General features: G+C 44.7%; 1 protein-coding gene across 6 annotated transcripts in view; it reads left to right on the top strand.

Annotated features, from left to right (window-relative positions):
• Positions 1–19,429, top strand: part of NCOA3 (nuclear receptor coactivator 3) — a 1,125,593-nt gene that overhangs the window by 916,156 nt on the left and 190,008 nt on the right. For all 6 annotated transcript variants that reach the window (XM_069651291.1, XM_069651290.1, XM_069651288.1 and 3 more), the window contains 2 exons: positions 2,975–3,146; positions 15,057–15,356. In XM_069651291.1, coding sequence (XP_069507392.1) covers positions 2,975–3,146; positions 15,057–15,356 — 472 coding nt within the window. The remainder of the gene's footprint in view (positions 1–2,974; positions 3,147–15,056; positions 15,357–19,429) is intronic.

The following is a 19,429-nucleotide window of genomic DNA, read 5'->3' as shown; positions in this document are numbered from 1 at the left end:
TATTCAAGTTTATGGCAGTTCCTAATCCAGGCATAAATCTTGTCTGGTTGGGATCCTGCAGGCCAGATTTAACAAGCCAATAGTTCAAATCTCTAAGGAGAAGTCTGGCGAAAAGTTTTCCCGTGATGTCTAAAAGAGTTATGGGCCTGTAATTTGCCGGATAAGAGCGATCCCCCTTTTTATAAATAGGAATGACAATTGACTTCCCCCAAGAAGGGGTTAAGGACCGAGAATTAACGACCTGGGAAAAGATAACTAGAAAGATGTTGGCCCAAACCTGTGGTTGTTTTATCATAAAATTAGAAAGCCCATCAGGGCCAGAGGTCCTAGTGGTGGTCAACTTAGATATGTAATATAAAATATCCTCCACATCAAAAAGAGGTCAATTCTTAAGGAAGCCCTGAGATAGTTTGAATTTCCCAGCTAATGGTGTGATACCATACAGGGTTTTATGAAACTTGGCCCATACCTCCCCAGGAATCGGATTTATCTGAGAAGACGAGGATAGTCCGCCTAGGGGGCTTATTCACTAAGCTCCACATACTGGCAGAGCTTTTAGGCCATAGCCCCCTGCATTTCTTCAGCATCCCGCTGATAGGTTAAAACTCTCCTGGCGTTCAGCCAGTTTTTATACCTACACTTTAATGTTCTACGGGTTGGGATGCTGAATGATGCAGGAAGAAATTTGAGCTGCCTTTTCTCAGCTCGATATACAGATTTCCTCACTGCCACTTCAGGATCATAGACATGTAAATTTAGGCGAGGGGTTTGGCCGGAGTGTTTCATAGTAGTTTTAAACACCTGCATAACATTGACTTAAGAAATGGGCTCAGACAATCTAGGCGAAGTACCCTGCTCTAAATTCTTCCGCAAACGGCGTTTCAAGTTTGTAAGGCGGACGGTGTCCAATGATATAAAGTCCTCGCATTAAGAACCATACCATTCGCCAAGGAGGTTATCGGAAGAGCCTTAGAATTAGACCAGGACAAGAATGCTGTAAGAATTTCGTGATCGCTTATGGATTGGTGAACTGCTTGAAATAAGGTTGAACAAGTCACTGTCAACAAAGACATAAACTGTCAAAGCACCTTGTGCAACTCTGTGCCATGTATTTACAGGGGGAATATCGCCCGACACGCAACCATTAAGCATGTGTAATGGTTGTCTCTTAAGTAAGGAATTAAGCCGTTTGGAAAAGGGAGTGAAGAGCTTGAAAGATGGCTCAATATGCATAATGTTACAATCACTGGCCAAGATGACATGGGCACAATTACGATCTAAAGTTGTTAAATTTAATAATTCTTCCAGATCATTGAAGAAAATCTCATCTGAGATGCTAACTGGATTATGATAAACATTTATAATCGCTATATTCTTTTCGCCTTAATTCTAACCATTTGAAAAAAGCTACTAGGGTAGACCCAGGGTCCTAGCGTTAAATTGGCAGTGATTTTGACCGCCACCATCAAACCTGCCATTGGGCGACCCTTAACCGGCACAATTGCAGGTATTAGCGCAATAATATGCTGATTCCCATACCGGGGCAACAGAAAGCCATACCTCCAGGAGAGCTATAATAATCATAGTCTCCCAAAAGGTTGTTCTTAGAGTTGGTAAGATGCTTAAAGCCTCTGAAGCAAGAGAGCAAGGGCTAAGGGAACTGACCAGCTAATGCTGATTTGGGAGAGGATTGTAATTGCTTCCGAAACCAGACTTGTTGGGAGCCCTATTGGTCTGCTGCAGGCTGGTCTGTTGATTTAAGCGCTCATCCTCCCTATTATATTGGTGGGCCAAAACGGGCACATGTTGATCCAAATATGATTGATTAATCAGCAAAATAAAGTGGTAAAGCTCCAGTCGACCGTGCCATAGGACATTCCTCATCAAAGCGGAACTCATCCACAATTTCACCACGGACAGGTCTTGGATGAATGCTATTTGGTCAATGTCTGAAGTTGTAAGGTCTTCAAGAGGGCAGGGATTTCTGCAAAGATATTAATGACTGTCTGTTAAGATTGTACGTCTGAAAAGGATGCGAACAACACTGCAGGATTAAGTGTGTACGTTTCTGATTCGGACAAAGAGGTGTCTTAAAGGATCCACTTATTCAGGATTAAAAAAAAATGTCCAGAAATCGAGCAAAAAGTGCTGGGGCGGGGTCTCACTAGGAGAGGGGATGAAGCATCAAAATGATAAATCTCCCTAACAGGGAGGCGTGGGCTGGAGGGGGCACAGGGTTGGAAGTAGTGTTGATGGGGTGGAAACCCCACCCCCCTTTTTTTTTTTACAAGTCTGGTGCAGAGTGGTGGAGTGAAAGGGTGATCTTTTATAATTGCCAGGTCGGGGGGTGGAAGGAGGTAATAAGAGGCCCACAGAGGGAAATGAGTGTGCTAGAAATGTGAAGTCTTTTGAAGGCAGGTTGCTGGCTCTAGGCTCAGGCAACACATGTCCTGTTAAAGGGTTCAATAAGAAGAAACTTTACACTGATTCACTTTCAACCTCTAGTTTGTCTTATGTAAGTTGATCTAATTTTCCATTTTAATTAGTTAGCTAAGATCGTGCAACTGCTTGGATAAATAGGCATCACTTAATTCAAGTATCACTGAAGACTTTTTCAGCTGGATTCTGCCAGTCAAGTTTATGCAGCTGATAAAATGTGCCACTTTCTAGTTTAGACGCATATTAACTTACAAAAACAGCTAGTTTGATTCTCTGCCTCTAGTTCAATGAATATGTCCACACATAAGCCAAATGTCTCCAATGCCATTCTGTGTTTTTTCTCTTTATGGTGGTTTTATTTTGTTGTGCTTTATTCATCAAATTGCAACGCTGTTGCTAATTATGGGTTATTTGTGCTGAGAAAACCAGTTTCTACAGTCTGATAATTGCCAAAGACAGAGGTTCTACCTCCAAATTCTGAAGTTCAATAACCCTAATTTAGTCTTTAATTATGAGGCTTTGATTTGCTTTTTAGGCAACTTGTTAGAAATTCCTTGGATGAACTCTTGTGCCCCCCATCAACTATGGAAGGTCAGACTGATGAAAGAGCTCTGTTGGATCAACTTCATACTTTGCTGAGTAATACAGATGCCACAGGACTTGAGGAAATAGACCGTGCCTTAGGAATCCCTGACCTTGTTAATCAAGTAAGAAAAAACAAATTACCTTTTTTCAGCACCTTTTACGAGAAGAGACATACAGTTGTTCCTCCTTATTGTTTACCCTTTGAGTTTAGTAAGGTACATACAACACATTACATCTATTTAACAGCATGTGTTGACAAAGGAACAGAATGTCCGTGTTTCTCATCAGTGCAAACTATATAACAAAGCCAATATTATTCTGGGGAATGAGTGAGCAGGACCATTGTGGTCAGTTTGGGGGGGGGGGGTCGAGAAAAAGGTCCCTACCCCCTCCTCCGAAACAAGTAGGCAACATTTCAAGAATAGTTCAGTCATTTTAAGCTATCCAAATGATTTCTTTATTGGGTTGCAAGACCTATTTTTAAATACGCTTTCTGTAGCATTTCATGCCAGAGTCCCTCTACTTGTAAATGCTGCAGTAGCTGTTCTAAACCAAAGTAATGGCATGCAATTTATCAACAGTGGGGAGGTTGAAGGGCTGAGTCTGCCATGATGGGATTTGAAGATCAAGAAGTACGAGGTCATCCCAGAGGAGAGCTCTTAATGCACAAACTAGCTCCTGATCGACCTATTTGCTAATTTCTGACCAAATCCTACATTGTTCTGCGATTTGGTAAATCTAAAAAAAACAATCCGAGTAATTTGCACAATATAATTTGTTAATTGCAAACTAAAACATTTAAGAGCAATGGATGGTTTTGCTGGTGCTATGTAGCTTTTGATATACTGCTGTATTACATCTTGTTATTCCTCTCTAGTCAAATGACTTGCACAAGAGCAACTAGAAAGCAGCTGTAAGTGGAGGCAAAACAAGCCTTATAATATCTGATGTATGCTTCAATGTTTCAAAAACAGATGATGGTTTTTGGAAAATAACTAGTGCTGACTGCTGGTCCTCAAAATAGAGGATAACTTTAATGCAACATTACCCGGGTAGAAATTGCTTTGAATATGTTTGCATTCCTTTATCCTGTTTCTGCCATTACAGAAGTGAAACCTTTTTAAGTAGTTCCTTGCTGTATCCTATATCGGTAGCACAGTCTGAACTACTGTCACATCCCTCCATGACAGGGCCACAAGCAACCCCATACATACTTTGAACCTTGTCGGAAGTCCCTAGTGAAGTGTATCTTTGAAGACTAGATACAATACCTTATGTCTGTGTAGAACTTTGGACAAATAACTGAAACAACCATGAAGCGAAGTACGGAATGCTCCGAAGCCTTGAAAACCACAGGGATTTATTTGGCATTAGTGAATGTTAATCCAAGGAAATTATGCAATATAGGATTTCAACACTCATTGTTTCACTTGTAGGTGTTGGGTAAGAATTTGTTGAGTCCATCTGGTGTGGGACTTTGCAAGACGTATCTCTTGGTATTAGGTAACGCACCTTTTAATATAGGCCTGTACTACACAAGTTGGTAGTGACTGAGCCGCCAGTCGTTTCATAAGAGGGGTAATGTACAATGAAATTAGTAAATACAGGTACCCTAGTAAACACACGCTTAAAGTTATAGTATAAACTTTAATGTGATTTTGGCACCTTTTTCTCAGCGGTAAAGAAAAACAAACGGCTGGTTGGAAGTTACTTGATCCCTCTTTCCTGGACTCTGGCGCAGGGACTCTGGATGAAGATGTCCTGCTTCTGCAGTGTCCTCCGGATACCCACGATGTTTTGGGCGGAATTGCACTTTTGAAGACAATGATCTAGAGCATTAGGTGTCCCTGAGCATTGGAATGCTGCAGCCTTGGTAAGCCGTAGCAAGTTGGGGGGGGGGGGGGGGGGGGTGCGCCAAAATGAAGCTTGGCTCAAGGCTAGTTGGTCCCATCGGCCCAAAGGAGGAAGTCGTCCCTTGCGGCGCTTGCCAGTCGAAATGAAAACCGGGTCAGCACAGCTGCAGGGCTTCACCTGGCACTTTGCGGTTCAGGTGGGTGCTGCTGGCGTCTCTTAACATCTTCATCGGATGTTGTCCTCTATTGGTTGACTCTGCCTCTAGTCCCAAAAACCTCGTCCTTTTAAGCAAGTTCCCATTCATTCACAGCCCTAGGTCGTCAATCACCCAGCAGGCTGGCTGTCCTCCCAGACAGCTAGCGGGCCAATCTGAACTGGGTTCACTCAGGCACACCTTTGACACCCTCCTTCCCTTACCAGACACACAGGACCATGAGCAGGACCGCCAAAGGCGAAATGCACAAAGGACTCAAACCTGATACAGAGTAAAAGCCCAGAAAGAACTGACGATAATTGCAAAAAAAGACTGGTGCCATTTTGGGAAAATTGTCTCCCTTAGGGACTGTACTGCAGCAGAGGAATCAGTCTGCAGATACACGGCACAAAGGTAGTAAAAAAGAAACCATTGCCACCAGCCATTCAAGTTAATTAGGGTAACAAAATGTTGCATGAGAAGTGGGATAAGGAGTTACTAGGTAACCCCACCCCCCACAGCACTCCACATAGGGTGGTGTGTGCTGGACCGACAAAAGAAAAGGTAAGTAAGATAAGTCATCTAACAATTCTTGAACAATAGTTCACCCAAGAAAACCTATTTAAATATAAGTCTGAATGAAGGGGCGAGACGTTGCTGTTTGACTGTGCTTGGAACATTACAAACAACTAGGTCACTGTACCTGTTTAAATCTGCACTGTTTGTGGATTGTTGACGCTGGTGAACCTGCATTACAACACAGCATTCTACTGCGCTTCTAAGGTGCATTGGTACCTTTAATTGGGAAACAGTCACTGCCGGAAAGATCAGTGAAGCGAAGGGTCAGCTGTGCTTATAATCCGGCCCACAACACCCTTGTGGCGGAAGCCCAAGTCGAAAGGGCGAGACGTTGCTGTTTGGCGAGTTTGGGAGTGGCAGGTTATATTCACTGACTGTATTTCGAGTACTTGATCACATCGGTGCACGAGGGAGTAACAGAGGCGTGCCCTCGAAACGCAGTTACTCATTCTTCATTCAAGGTAAGCCCATTAGTAATCTACCTTGAACCCTCCCGTTATCTAAGTAACAAAACTGATATCTAGTTAGTGGTCGTCCTAGCAGCCACCACACTACTGTACAAGTGCTTTCACTTCTCCGTTATCAGGCTACAATATTTGTACATCAATTGAACTCTGCTTCATCACGCGGTTTAGTAAATCGCGGGACCAGACTGAAATCTCCATCTTTTTTGGAACTGCCGGGGTAAAAGGAGAAGTTATGAAACTGAGAAGCACTTTGTTTTCGGAAAAGGAACGGGAGGCGGGTGAAGATGGTTCTGATTTGTCAGATTCAAAAGCTGCCACTACAGTTAATGCTCAAGCAGTCACTCTTCCTTTGTCTTGTGGCATCCCCAAAGTCATTCAGGCTCAAGTTCACGCTGAAGCGCAATCGGAGCACGTAAAGGGTAATGGTACAGAGAGGAATTTGCAAACATCCCTGGTACAACAATGGCAGAGGGCTTGGAATATACTATCTCAACCACCAAGTTATAAAATTAAATATGAGATAATTTCGGTAGAAGAAACAAGTGTCAATGACATTGAGGGTGACCCAGAAACCTCATGGTCTGCTTCACAAATCCTGCAAACTCAGTTCTCAAGCATTGCAACGCAATTGGTCTCTATGAGAAGGGGCAGTGCTGTAGATAATTTGAACTGCAGAGCTGTAACCTCGCTGTCACCTCACTCTGACCCAATTGCCAGGAGAGAGTTACTGAAAGAATATCAGAAGTATGAAGATCAGTCAAATACAGGACCCTCTTTGGACAGCGGGCAGCCCAAAGAGGGAACCCTGAAGGCTTTTAACTGTCTTGAACTCTTTAGTCACAGTTTTTGAATTACTTAAATCAGAGGTTCAATCACAAGCAGGCACACTCCTGGAACTCTCAAACGAAATGGTGTCTTATTACTCTACTCCGGTGGGACTAGTATCCATCATTAATTCTAATATTATTCCATCGTTGAGTGAAATAAGATTGGAGCTGACAAAACAGGGTCTTGACTTCATCAATACAGACCACATTAATCGGTAAGAAATCAAGTGAAGAGGAGAACCCTAGGTTCCTAGGAGAGGTGCTCCAACATTTGACACTCCAATCAGCCCCACAGATTCTGGAGGGATGATCAAGGCACCATTCAAAACCAGGTCTTCATTGATGCACCTCTTTCAGAATGCATACTACAGGACTTTCAGAGATTGGCAAATGTAGCAGATGGAGAAATGGAAACAACCTTGCCCACAGTTCAAGACTCACCTGTGAGAGCCATGGTAAAGCAGATGGCACCTGAACAAGACTGGAAGCCAGCCTGTAGTCTGAGTTCAAGAGGCCGTAGGAACCTGAGAAAGAGGCAAACGGGGAGGAAAAGGTCTAAAATGGTGCAATCACACCCTAATGCTCAGCAAAAATAATCAAAAGGACAAACTAACTTTATCCTTAATGATACCGGCGCAATTGTATATCCAAAAGATTCACAATCGTCTAGTGCAGAAAACGGTAAATAACATTTTACGAAAAACCTCTCCTTTGTTGAAGCAGAATGTCATGTTCATCAAGACACCAGCATCGGACAAGAAGACCAATATAAAAATGGTCACAATCTTTCTTCCAATAAGTAAAAACATCAACACCAAACACATGGATAAGCGAGAAAGTACCACACCTCCTAAAGTAATAGCTCTGGATCATGCAAGTCCATCTATAGGCCCCACTATGCATAATGTTCAAGGAAAATCTACGTCCATTATGACACACCTGGCCCAAAGATCTTCCGCTTCTCATCCAGAAAAAGCTGACCTATCATATGTACCAATCACACAGAGAGACTCTAAGCACTTTGCTATTCCAAGAGTTTGTCTAAAACCTATATCTAACACTAGGCAGTATAAATCTTAGCTGCTCCGTGATCCTGGAGATCTTAAAAAAAAATTAACGATTTATATTTGTTTTCAACAGGAGAAATGTACTGTGACATTTCCTCTGGCCCAAGATCATTTTCTTGTTGAGGTGGTGCTTACCTCAGCCAATGCAAAAAGTGCTATACTGAATGAGTCAAGACACCTCGAGCGTTTTGGCTTGGAGTTTTCGATTAATGAGTCCAGGGTTACTGGTCAAGGATACATTCCCAATGTGGAATCAACTAAGAACAACCCTTCAAGGGAGAGTACCATTCAGGAGGTGAAAAGTGATGTGATCGGAGGGGAAAGAAATGGGCCCACTCCACAGGGAGTTGTATTAACCCTCCTACCAGAAAGTCTCTGAGATTTTACTGAAATTGGGTGTAGGCACCCAGCATCTTTAGAAAAGGGGATTGAACATAATTAATTGGAACACGCAGGGTTCCAGAATGTTTAAGGCCAGGAGTATGCAGAATCATCTGTTTGAGTTTGGGGATCTCCTCTTATTCCAGGAAACCTGGTTGATAAACCCTATCAGTTTTGAAGGCTTTACAATGTTTTGTCTTCCAGCCACTCACAAAATGAAGGGTAGACAGTCAGGCGGTCTCTGCATTGCCCTAAAAAATAATTGTGCTGAAAAACATTGTTTCCATCTTTGAAAATGCCAGTGGCATACAGGCCTGTAGAGCCCGCCTGCAATGTGATGACTCTGACTCATCTTGGGTATTCATCAACGTATACTGGAACCCCGCCTCTTCTAAACTACAACCTTTCTTGGAGTCATTGGGGTTATTGCTACAAACCAAGATGGACAGTGGGACCACCAACATAGTTTTAGCTGGTGACCTAAATACAGATTGTTTTGACAAGTTCCTCCCTAGCTGTGTACAATCTACGGCAAAGAAATAAAAAATGGGAGGATCTGGCTAGATTTCCTTGAGTCCTGGGAACTGAAGTTGTTAAATGGCAGTGCAGAGTGGACCTCCATGCCTGCTACAACCTGGCATAGAGGGAAGTCCTTGTCAGTTCCAGACTACATTTTTTATCTCAGCATCTCTACACGTTCCCCTCAATTTTGAAAGTTCAGCGGGACGAGGGGAGCAACCATTGTAGATTGGAATTTTCATTTCCCGGCCTTATTTTTCCCCCATGAGTCATTAAGCAGGCTCTGGAAAGCAAAAAAAGGGAAACTAAGGCTGGTGAAATATAACCATGAAGGCAGAAAACTAAATTCCCATTTAAAGATGTTACCGAGATTAAGTTGGGAGCTCCAGTGTCCTCCGGAAAGCTTTACTAGGTTCATCTGGACCACTTCAGCGCCAAGTGACTTAGTAGCAAGTTTGCACCAAAAGCATGCCCATGCCTTCAATGAGGAGACTCCGATGAGAAAAAGAGAGTTAAGACAGGCCCTACGCATTACAAAAAATGGCAGGGTTAAGCTTGGAGAATCAAAGTTGAAGCCAATAGAGAAAAAAACAATTACAAATCATGGTCCGGAAACCATAATGCTTCCTGAATACAAAAGGACAGGGATCAGATGTTGAAACTCTTTAGTGAAGGAAACACCAGGAATTTCTGGTCTGTTGTCAGCCAATTTGAGGGCAATGGGAGTAGTATGCTGTGCAATTTAGTTGCTGAAGCAGAATGGATGGAGTACCTATCGGCAGTTTTCAAAGACCCAGGGGGTAGGCAGTTCAGAGTTGTCTGACACTCCTTGGCTCATGAACATCAATGAGGGGGATATTGAGGATATAATTCTTAGATCATCAAATTCCAAAGCGGCCGGCCACAGCGGCCTAACATACCAGATCCTCAGGAATTAGCCCAAAATGTGGTCCTGCCTGTTACACTGTTTATTTGGAGAGATCCTTAGAAAGAGAAGCTTTCCTCCATCATGGAAAGTAGCCCTGGTGATCCGCATTTTTAAGAATGGGGATTGTCTAGCAGCGGCAACTATCGTCTGATCGCCCTGCTTGACATTGAAAGTAAGATCTTTATAAAGCTCCTACTAAGGGAGGAGTCTCAATGGGCAGAAAGGCAAAGGATCTTATCCAAAGTTCAAACAGTTTTTCGGAAGAGAAAGTCCACAGCCCTCAATGGTCTGGTCCTCAACTTAGTGAACAGTCATTGGGAAAAGGTGTCAGGGATGGCACTCTATTAAGAGTGGCACAGGACACCCAAAAAGGGTTTGGGTGGTTGTGCCTAAATAAAGTGGACAGAGAAGCACACACACAGCAGAAAGGAAAGAGAACGAAGAGTAGGCAAGAGTAGCAAGGAAAGGTACAGAATGAATTCCCTCTTGGGGTGTATGCAGATATAGGAAAAGAGTATTCCACGAACCTTAGGAAATACTCAAGCCTTCTGCACAGTTTGCTATAACAGAGGCCCACGCTGTTTGCTCATGACTTGGAACAGCAGCTATGGGTGTCTGTAATGTAGAAACGAGACAAGGCAAGGGGCAGAGGTTGACTGATGGGAACCAACAGACAAGCTCTGTACAAAAGGGTCTACAAACAGGACAAGAGAAGATACTTACAGACAAATCCAGGAAAAGGAGGTTGATAGCAAACTAGCAGAAGGAAATGAAGGGAAAGTCGTGTAACAGGATGGGATAGCAGAGGACAGTAAGGAACAAGGTTGAGATCTCAGAGGAGCAGGAAAGCAATGAGCAAGCCCACAGGAGCAGGGCTGTAAGGTAGAGAGCCCAGAGGGAAAGGGCTTAGGGCAGCAGAGTAAAGCAGGCTGCACGGCAAGGAACCCAGAAGGACCGGGCAGCAAGGAGTGAGACCTGAGGGGCAGGGCCGCTGACCGTAGAAGGTTGCAGAGGACTGTAGAGGGCTGGTAGGCCGAGAACCCAGCGGAAAAAGGTAGGTAGTAAGCAGCGGAGCGTGATCAGCTGCAAAGTAGGAAGCCCAGAGGACAAGGTCTGTAGGCAGCCGGAGTGAGGCAGGCTGCAGAGCAGGGAGCCCAGAGGACAAGGGCTGAGACTGGAAAGCAGCAGAGCGTGATCAGCTGCAATGTAGAAAGCCCGGTAGGGCAAGGGCAGAGGCTGGAAGGCAGCAAAGCGTGATCGGCTGCAATGTGGAGAGCCCAGCAGGGCAAGGGCGGAGGCTGGAAGGCAGCAGAGCGTGATCAGCTGCAATGTAGAAAGCCCGGCAGGGCAAGGGTGGAGGCTGGAAGGCAGCAGAGCGTGATCAGCTGCAATGTAGAAAGCCCGGTAGGGCAAGGGCGGAGGCTGGAAGGCAGCAGAGCGTGATCGGCTGCAATGTGGAGAGCCCGGCAGGGCAAGGGCGGAGGCTGGAAGGCAGCAGAGCGTGATCAGCTGCAATGTAGAAAGCCCGGTAGGGCAAGGGCGGAGGCTGGAAGGCAGCAGAGCGTGATCGGCTGCAATGTGGAGAGCCCAGCAGGGCAAGGGCGGAGGCTGGAAGGCAGCAGAGCGTGATCAGCTGCAATGTAGAAAGCCCGGTAGGGCAAGGGCGGAGGCTGGAAGGCAGCAGAGCGTGATCGGCTGCAATGTGGAGAGCCCGGCAGGGCAAGGGCGGAGGCTGGAAGGCAGCAGAGCGTGATCAGCTGCAATGTAGAAAGCCCGGTAGGGCAAGGGCAGAGGCTGGAAGGCAGCAGAGCGTGATCGGCTGCAATGTGGAGAGCCCGGAGGAGCAGGGCTGTGAGGAAGAGAGCCTGGAAGGCTATGGCTGTAGGCAGCGAAGAGTAACAGGCTGCAAGGCAGGAAGCCCAGAGGAGCTGGACTGAGGCAGGGAGCCCAGAAGGCTAGGGCTGTAGGCAGCAGGGTGTAGCAAGCTGCAAGGCAGGGTCCAAGCAGGAGTGATGGTAAACAGCATACAAAGATCCGTAGAAAGACACGGAAGGTGGAGGAAGGTCTCTCAATGCAAGAGGCTGAGCCACTGCAGGCAGCAGCCTTTTATACTGCCTAGTCCAGCACAGAGGCAGGCTAATTGGTTGCACCTGGCTAAGCACACCTGCAGACAATCGGCCACCTCCCTCTCTGTTCCTGAGTTGGTGGAAGCAGAGCCAATCCCTAGGGCTTCTGGGGGGTGTAGTTCATTTGATGACCAATAGGAACAGCCAGGAATCGATGCTTATAGCCAAGTGCATTGTGGTAAGCGTAGTTTGTTGGAAAAAATAATAAAGCACCAAAGTCTCGCAAATGGGAAATAAAGTCCCCAAAGTAAATATAGATTGATCCAAGAGTCTGTTGTAAATAAATGATAAACAAATAGTCCATATTGAGCGCAAATGGATGCGCCCATGGCGCAGGCATGACAAAAGGCTCTGTACCTCTGTATGGAGCATGGATCGACCTTTCAAAAGCTCTTGACCAGGTCGATATATTACTTTGGAACAAACTAAGAGACTGGGGAACAGCAGAAATGCTATTAGCAATGCTGGTGGACCTGGATAGAGACACCCAGCTTAAAGTACGGCTGGATGAAGCTGGACATCTGTCAAATCTTGAGGTGGATAGGGGTGTTAGGCAAGGGTGTCTGAGGGCCCCTCTCGTCTTCAATTTCTTTTTGACAGATATGGGCAACTCTTTGGAGTCGTCTGCACTTGCCATCCCTGAGATAAATGGGGAGAAAATGTTCTAGCTGGCCTATGCAGACAATCGTATTACTGGATAGAACAGCTATTGGGCTTCAGCGATTATTGACCAAATTGGGTGAGTATGCAGCACAGAACAATTCATCAATAAACCCACTCAAATCAAGAATCATTGTTTTCAGAAATCTGCAAAAAGTTAAACTGTTTTCTTGATGGTCAAAACATTCAAAGGGTAGAGGTAGTGAAATACCGGAGGTATAACATTTTTGCCTCTCCTGCCCTCTACAAAGCGGAGGCTGAGGTCGCTGCAAAGATAGTGCAAAGTGTAGCCCAGATGCTTAAGCTGAAGCATAGATTTTTTAAATTCTCTATCCTACAACTGGTTCGCTATTATCTGGCAAAGATTGTTCCTGTTATTCTTTATGGTCTAGAGGTGAGAGACCACGGCTCTGGTCCATCGATTGGGGTGTTCATGTGGGCCGTCTGTGGAAAGAAGACTCTGGGGCTTCCCTTTTGTGCCCCCGGTTGGAGTCTCAGGTTTGAGCTTGGACTCAAATCTTTGGAATGTATGGCCAAGTGGAAATTATTATTGCTATATAGGGAGATTATTATCGGGAAGAAGAAAACTCTCTGAGGATATGACACCATTTGGAGCGAGCTAGATCGGTTATCCTGGGGGAACTGCAAACCATGGAGAGGGACGCTCTATCCAATATAGACCTAGGTGTAGACACCCTGATAGTAAACCCACTTAAGGCTAAGAGGGAGTTAGAAGCCCTAGATTGGATCGAGACAATTGAAAAGGTTAGAATGGTCTCCCCCTCAAATCCATTACTGTGGGGTGAGAAAAAGCTGGCTGTCCAACTATTTAACAAAATTTCCAGACAGTGGGCTACGAAACAACTTTTTAAGAATTAGATTAAACATGGTACACTGTAGAAGTGCTAGCGAGACGAAACCAGGGAGACGGGGCAAAACACCTATGTAAAATCTGTGTTATCCTAGAAAACCAATCACTTAGACATTTGTTGAGTGAATGTGAATGCGAAGGAACGTGGAACATACGTCTCGCACTACTCGGGAGATTTGTGTGACATGAAGAAGAGCTCCTCGCAGCGTATTTTTGGGATAAGATTGTGTCGGGCCAGAGTGCAGTCTTGACATCAGCGCATTCTCAAACTGTGTGTAATGATTGATTGATTGAATGTAATTTATAAGGCTGGAAATGAAGTGGGCCATAATCGGTCTGTTATGAGAAATTTGTGATGTAGCATCATGATCTTATTTTTATTTCTCTTTTGTTTTAAATGTTGCTTTTGCTGATTGTTTATTTATAGTGCTGACAGGAAATGTAATTGAATCTAGATTTTTAAGATGAGTCACTGTATTTGTATAGATTTTCTGAAGGATGGATGTTCAGCCATATACAAATAAATAACAAAATAATAATAAAACATTAAGTCCAAGGAGCTTCTCAGCACAAAAGGTGCTGTGCCACAATGCAGAAAGATGCCTATGGAGATACCAGACTCCATTAAACAGTAAGAAACCAACAATCTGAGTCAGAAAAACACATATGAGGGAGGTGGGGTGCTAGGAGGGACGGGGAGCCTCACTCACTCACTCACTCACTCACTCACTCACTCACTCACTCACTCACTCACTCACTCACTCAGGAGTCAAAATTAAAAAGCCCTGAGTCCAGCAAAGGAGCTGGGGGTCTCCAAGGGTAAAGAGAATTAGCGCTGAAATAAACTCTCCTTAACAGTAGGTTCCAGTACATAAAGTAATTTTGTGTGATATTGTATCTTGTCTATCATAGCTGGTGTACATGGGGAATTGCCTCCGCTGGTGTACATGGGGAATTGCCTCCTAGATGTGCTTGGTGGTTCTGGCTGGCTATTCCTTTACGGTTTACACTCTTGCTTTTGTGGTTATATTGCAGAAAGTTTTAAGTTGTCCTACTCCAGATCCTGCTGTTCCTGCCCCCACTTAAAACTAGACTCAACCCCACTCCACTCTCCTTTACCACATTAATGCAGCAGATTTTTGTTTTGCATTGCTGCAGCCCTTAAAAATTGAATGCTGACAGGACATGAACAGCCACATCCTGAGTGATCAAGCTAGACACCCTTCACACAATGAACCAGTCACAGAACTGTGTTTTATGTACTCAAATGAAGTACATCGCCTTAAAAATGTATGCATCGCATGATTTCTCTTTTTTTTTTTTTTACAGTAAAATCCAGAAAAGGGTTTGTGCTTGTCTTTTTACTTGTACTGCATCCGACGTTCAGTATAATATCTATTTGCTTATTCTTGATCAATCTTATTGATGCGTTCAAAGTGGACTTTTTTGTGTCTTTATACAGTTTACCAACTACCCGATTGTTTTTAATATTAAGCCTGCGTCACTTTGAAAATGTTTGTGGTTACTGCTGCTATTGACTTGTCTGTCTTCCTGTCCAAGGGTCAAACTTTGGAGTCACAGCCTGACTCATTCCAAGGTCAGGAAGCTGCACTCATGATGGACCCGAAGCCACCTTTGTATGGGCAGCAGTACCAGGGGCCTAACACAGCAATGCAAGGAGGCTTTGGTAATATGGCAGGCCAGCACCAGCAGTTTAATTCTATGATGAATCAGATGAGCCAGCAGCAAGGCAACTTCTCACTGCAGGGTGTGCATCCCAGAGCAAACCTAATGAGGCCCCGGACAAATATACCAAAGCAGCTGAGAATGCAACTGCAACAGCGGCTTCAAGGGCAACAGGTGATGATCTTCTGTTTTACACTTGTGCAGTGGTTCTAAGGGTAAAGTATTGCTTCATTGTATTGATAGAAGTTGTAACACATGTCACAATGGTGATATTCAAGTTTATGCTTCTTATTTAAAGTGACAGGATGTTTTTTTTGTGTTGCAAGACATTTTACAAGGAATGCAGGTTCTTCTTTCCTGGGTTAGTCCCCAGGGGACCTTTTTGCTTTTCTTCACCTCATCCTTCTTGTCAATTTCTCATAGAGATAGTGCCCTGCTCACCCTCGCGCACACACTGGGATGTAGTGCCCTGCTGACTCTTCAGGGCATCTGCCTTTTTTCTGCTCTACTTTCCCCTTGGCCATATCCTTCATCTCCACATCCTCTCTGGGTCTTGCAATGCGATCTTGCAGTCCAGGTCATAGTTGACCCAGTAAACTTCCTCTCTGCTCCAGCATTAGTCTTCCACTTTAATGCCACAACTCGCCTTCTCTGCAGAACAAAACTCCTTTCCACTCTTGTCATGGCAGCTGGCCCTTAAATGGTGCTTAAACAGACTCTCTTCCCGCTGATTGCCAGAGTAGTCACTTGCTCCCTCTGGACATGCTCCATGGCCGGGTTGTTTTGTAGCCCTGAGTTCATGGGGGAAGTCTTTAAATGGGAACACAGCCATGTTGGATCCTACTTCAGTCTGTGTTCATTGCTAGTTGGTGATGGAGCTGCTGTTTTTCCCCCTCTTAGGCTGGAGAGTTTCTCTTCTCTGAATTTCATTTTTGTTTCCTTATGTGTCAAACAGGCCACAGTATTTCTCCAGCATGGGGTCTTGCATGGATTCACATGCTCATGAATATTCCTCACCATCGAGTGGGGAATCCTTGGTAAAAAGAAAGCAGTTTTGCTTTAGAGTGAAAACTTCTTGTCTCCTCTATTGCTAATAATTGTCCTTTGGGTATACTGCCCCCAGCCAATGACACTCGTCCTCCTAAACTCAACCCCTGGTGGCCATCTTCAGATTTGCCACACGTTTCTAGTGTTGGGAGTCCTCGTGCTTGTCTCCCTCGGAATTTGTGGATTTTCAGTTTTTTGACACTTTCAATGTCTTTTCTTCGACAGTCACGCCATGACTACCGGCAGAGGGTGCCCATTGTCGGCAAAGATCATCATTTCATCGTTGGATCTTCTCTGTGATTAAAGCAGGCCGAGGCTTGGTCCTACATCTCACCTGGACCATGTCCGATCTGGCGAATGTCTCTTCAGGGCCTGAGTGTCCTGTGGCCTGAAGATTATTGTTGTCAGGGATCCGCACCTCAAGTGCCTTTTATTGTTTTCACCCGGATCACGACACGGAATGCATGACATCCACTGGGGGATCCCGCCAAAGACCAGTGTTAGGCAAGATTGTGTGCAATACCCTTTGGGAGACTACAGCAACCTTGACCTCCTGGCAATAGGAACCCAACCTTTGGTATAAGTCTGTACTACACAGGCTGGCCGTGTGGCTGAGCAGCCAGGCTTATCTCAAGCGGGGTCAATGTGAGCAGTAGGGCTTTTGCACAGAGATTCACAATGACAATTCAAATAAACTCTTACACTCAAGATTTCTTGATTAAGCAATTCATTTATTTAACAGTCAGTTATATAAGCCTTCTTCAGAAGGGAGCAAAACATGTAACATTTCAAAATACTCTTCAAAACACACTGTTTCTCTAAATCAGATGATGCCCATTGGGGATGGCACACACTTCCTACACCCTCACGTGACTTAAATAGCTAGGGCACTGATTTATCACTGGTACCTTTAGAGCAATACTGAGTTTGGTGCAAGGTTTAGATAGGGGAATAAAACGAAGGTTAACAAATACTTCATAAAACTTGTAAGTATTTTTTAACCCGCCACTGCAAAGTAAATTAACTGTTTCCTGGGGGAAGGTAACAACACAAAGTCTGAGGTAGGAAGAGTCTCTCAGGGAGTCAGGACAGCCAATGTAGTTGATCAAAGTCTAGGGGAGCTAAAGATCTTCTTTGCAGGTAAGTAATTGCACAATGTTTTCAGGTTCGTTTGTAGAAATAAGATCACTTGAAGGGCCACAAGGGGGAGCTTTGTGAGGGGCAAAGATGCAAGTAACTCTACAAGGTTTACCAAGACCAGTCTCAACTGAGACGAGTAAGGCTACACCACAAGAGGTAAGTTCTTTTAGACTTTACAACACCTTTTGGTTGGAAGAAATGGTTCCAACCTCCTTCTGTTCCTGTACAGCTCTGCAGATCCTGGTGTTCCTGTGGCTCAGTCATGGGGACAAGAGGAAGGATGTCTGGGGACTCCTGCACTGCAATAGAATGGTCGGCAGCAGCAATGGGCAAACTTCAATTCAGTGACACTTGAGCGTTTCAGCTCCTCGTGTCTGATAGCAAATGGCAACACTGCGGTTCTCAGGTACCACTTCAGACTTTCCTCGCATCTGGGTCCAGCACTCTGTTGAGGTGGCTCAGGCTTGGTCAGTCCTGCTTCAGGGAAGTACGGAGGATCTTCCTGGCACTTGGGTGCTTCTTAAAAGCGATCCACTTGATTTGGTGTTCTCTCCCTGGCACTTCGGTTCCAGCAGCAGTGGAAGTACAGCCAGCTCCGAGAAGATGTCCAAACAAGTTCACTTTGGAGTTGATTGGTCCCACCAACTCAAGGGGAGAAGTCGTCCTTGCAGGGCTTCTCTAGTCGAAACGAATTCAGAATTTCATCACAACAGCAGGGCTTCACCGGGCAAACCAACGGTCGAGGAGTTGCAGCAAGTTTCTCTTCCAAGTTTTTCTTCAGATTCCTTCGTCCAGTGGTCAACTGTGCCTTCCAAGCCAAAAAGCTTCACCTTTTATGCAGGTTTCTCGCATTCATTCCAGACTCGCTGTCAATCGCACAGCGGGGTACCTGCCCTTGCCAGACAGCCAGCCGGCCAATCACCTATGGGTGCATTCCTGTAACCATGGGGATTAAGCACAGGGAGTTTCACGCACCTTCCTCACTTCCTGCCCTTGCCACACATACTGGAGCCAGAGGCGGGCTTCACTTGTGAATCCTGCCAAAGGCAAAACGAACAAATGGACCAAACCTGGTTTGACGCGCAGAGTAAATATCAAGAAGGACCTGTCCAATAACTGGTCTCTCGGAGACCAATGCTAACATTTAAATTTGGAAATACAATTGAAACGATAAAATAGTGCGAATTTATAACTCAATTCGCTTCAGTTGCAGGAAAAAAATAAAAATAAAAAAGAGAGAGAAGCAGGGAGACTGTTGGAGACTTTACTCCTTTGATCCCTTGATTCTTCTCGTTACATCTTTTTAATTCCATAACATTGAGAAATGTCTTCTCGCTTCAATTAGAGGAGTGGACCTCTTGTCGATGATCTAAGAGCTTCCGAATGGGATGGCTCTTACACTGAAAAGTCCTCACAGGCTGAGGTAAACTCTTCAGGCACCCAAATTCCCACGGTTGTGACAAGGGACAACAATCGAGAGGAGGAGCAAGTTCATCAAGAACCGCAAGCTGACGAGAGGTCAATAGGAGCAACTTTAAGAGACAGAGTAAGAAATACTCCACTCATACAATTAAAGGATTTTACCCTGACATCAACAAACATAAAGGGGACAATCGATCATTACTTTCAGAAATGCCGACATAACAGTTCAAGTGCCCTCACCTCAAATTCCTCAAGACCCTTAAAACAGAACTCCAATCTACAGATGGAGAACGGACAGTTGGAACTACCAAATTCAGCAATGGATCTCACAAGGACCCCAAACCATTTACTGAATTTAACTCAACATTTATCATTTCAAGGAGAGAGACTGAATTCAACAGAGGCACCTAGAAGGGATTCAGCTGCGTTTGATGAATTTACAATAGATCATCCAGTCCATAGACCAAGTGCCGCCCCGGGAAACAAGAATCAAGATCCCAAAGAAAGGGATTCAACTTTACCAGCTTTGAACTATGCCCTGAATTAATTGGTGAAAGTTTTCGATCTCCTTAAAAGAGATGTGCAGACGCACACAGCGATACTAATGGAAATGACTAAGGATATCGAACTGGAATTTT

Source organism: Ambystoma mexicanum, chromosome 3p (genome assembly GCF_040938575.1).
Source record: "Ambystoma mexicanum isolate Mex_15411 chromosome 3p, UKY_AmexF1_1, whole genome shotgun sequence".
Classification (NCBI taxonomy): Eukaryota; Metazoa; Chordata; class Amphibia; order Caudata; family Ambystomatidae; genus Ambystoma; species Ambystoma mexicanum.
Note: the sequence above shows the minus strand (reverse complement) of the source record. Positions and strands in the feature narration are given on the sequence as shown.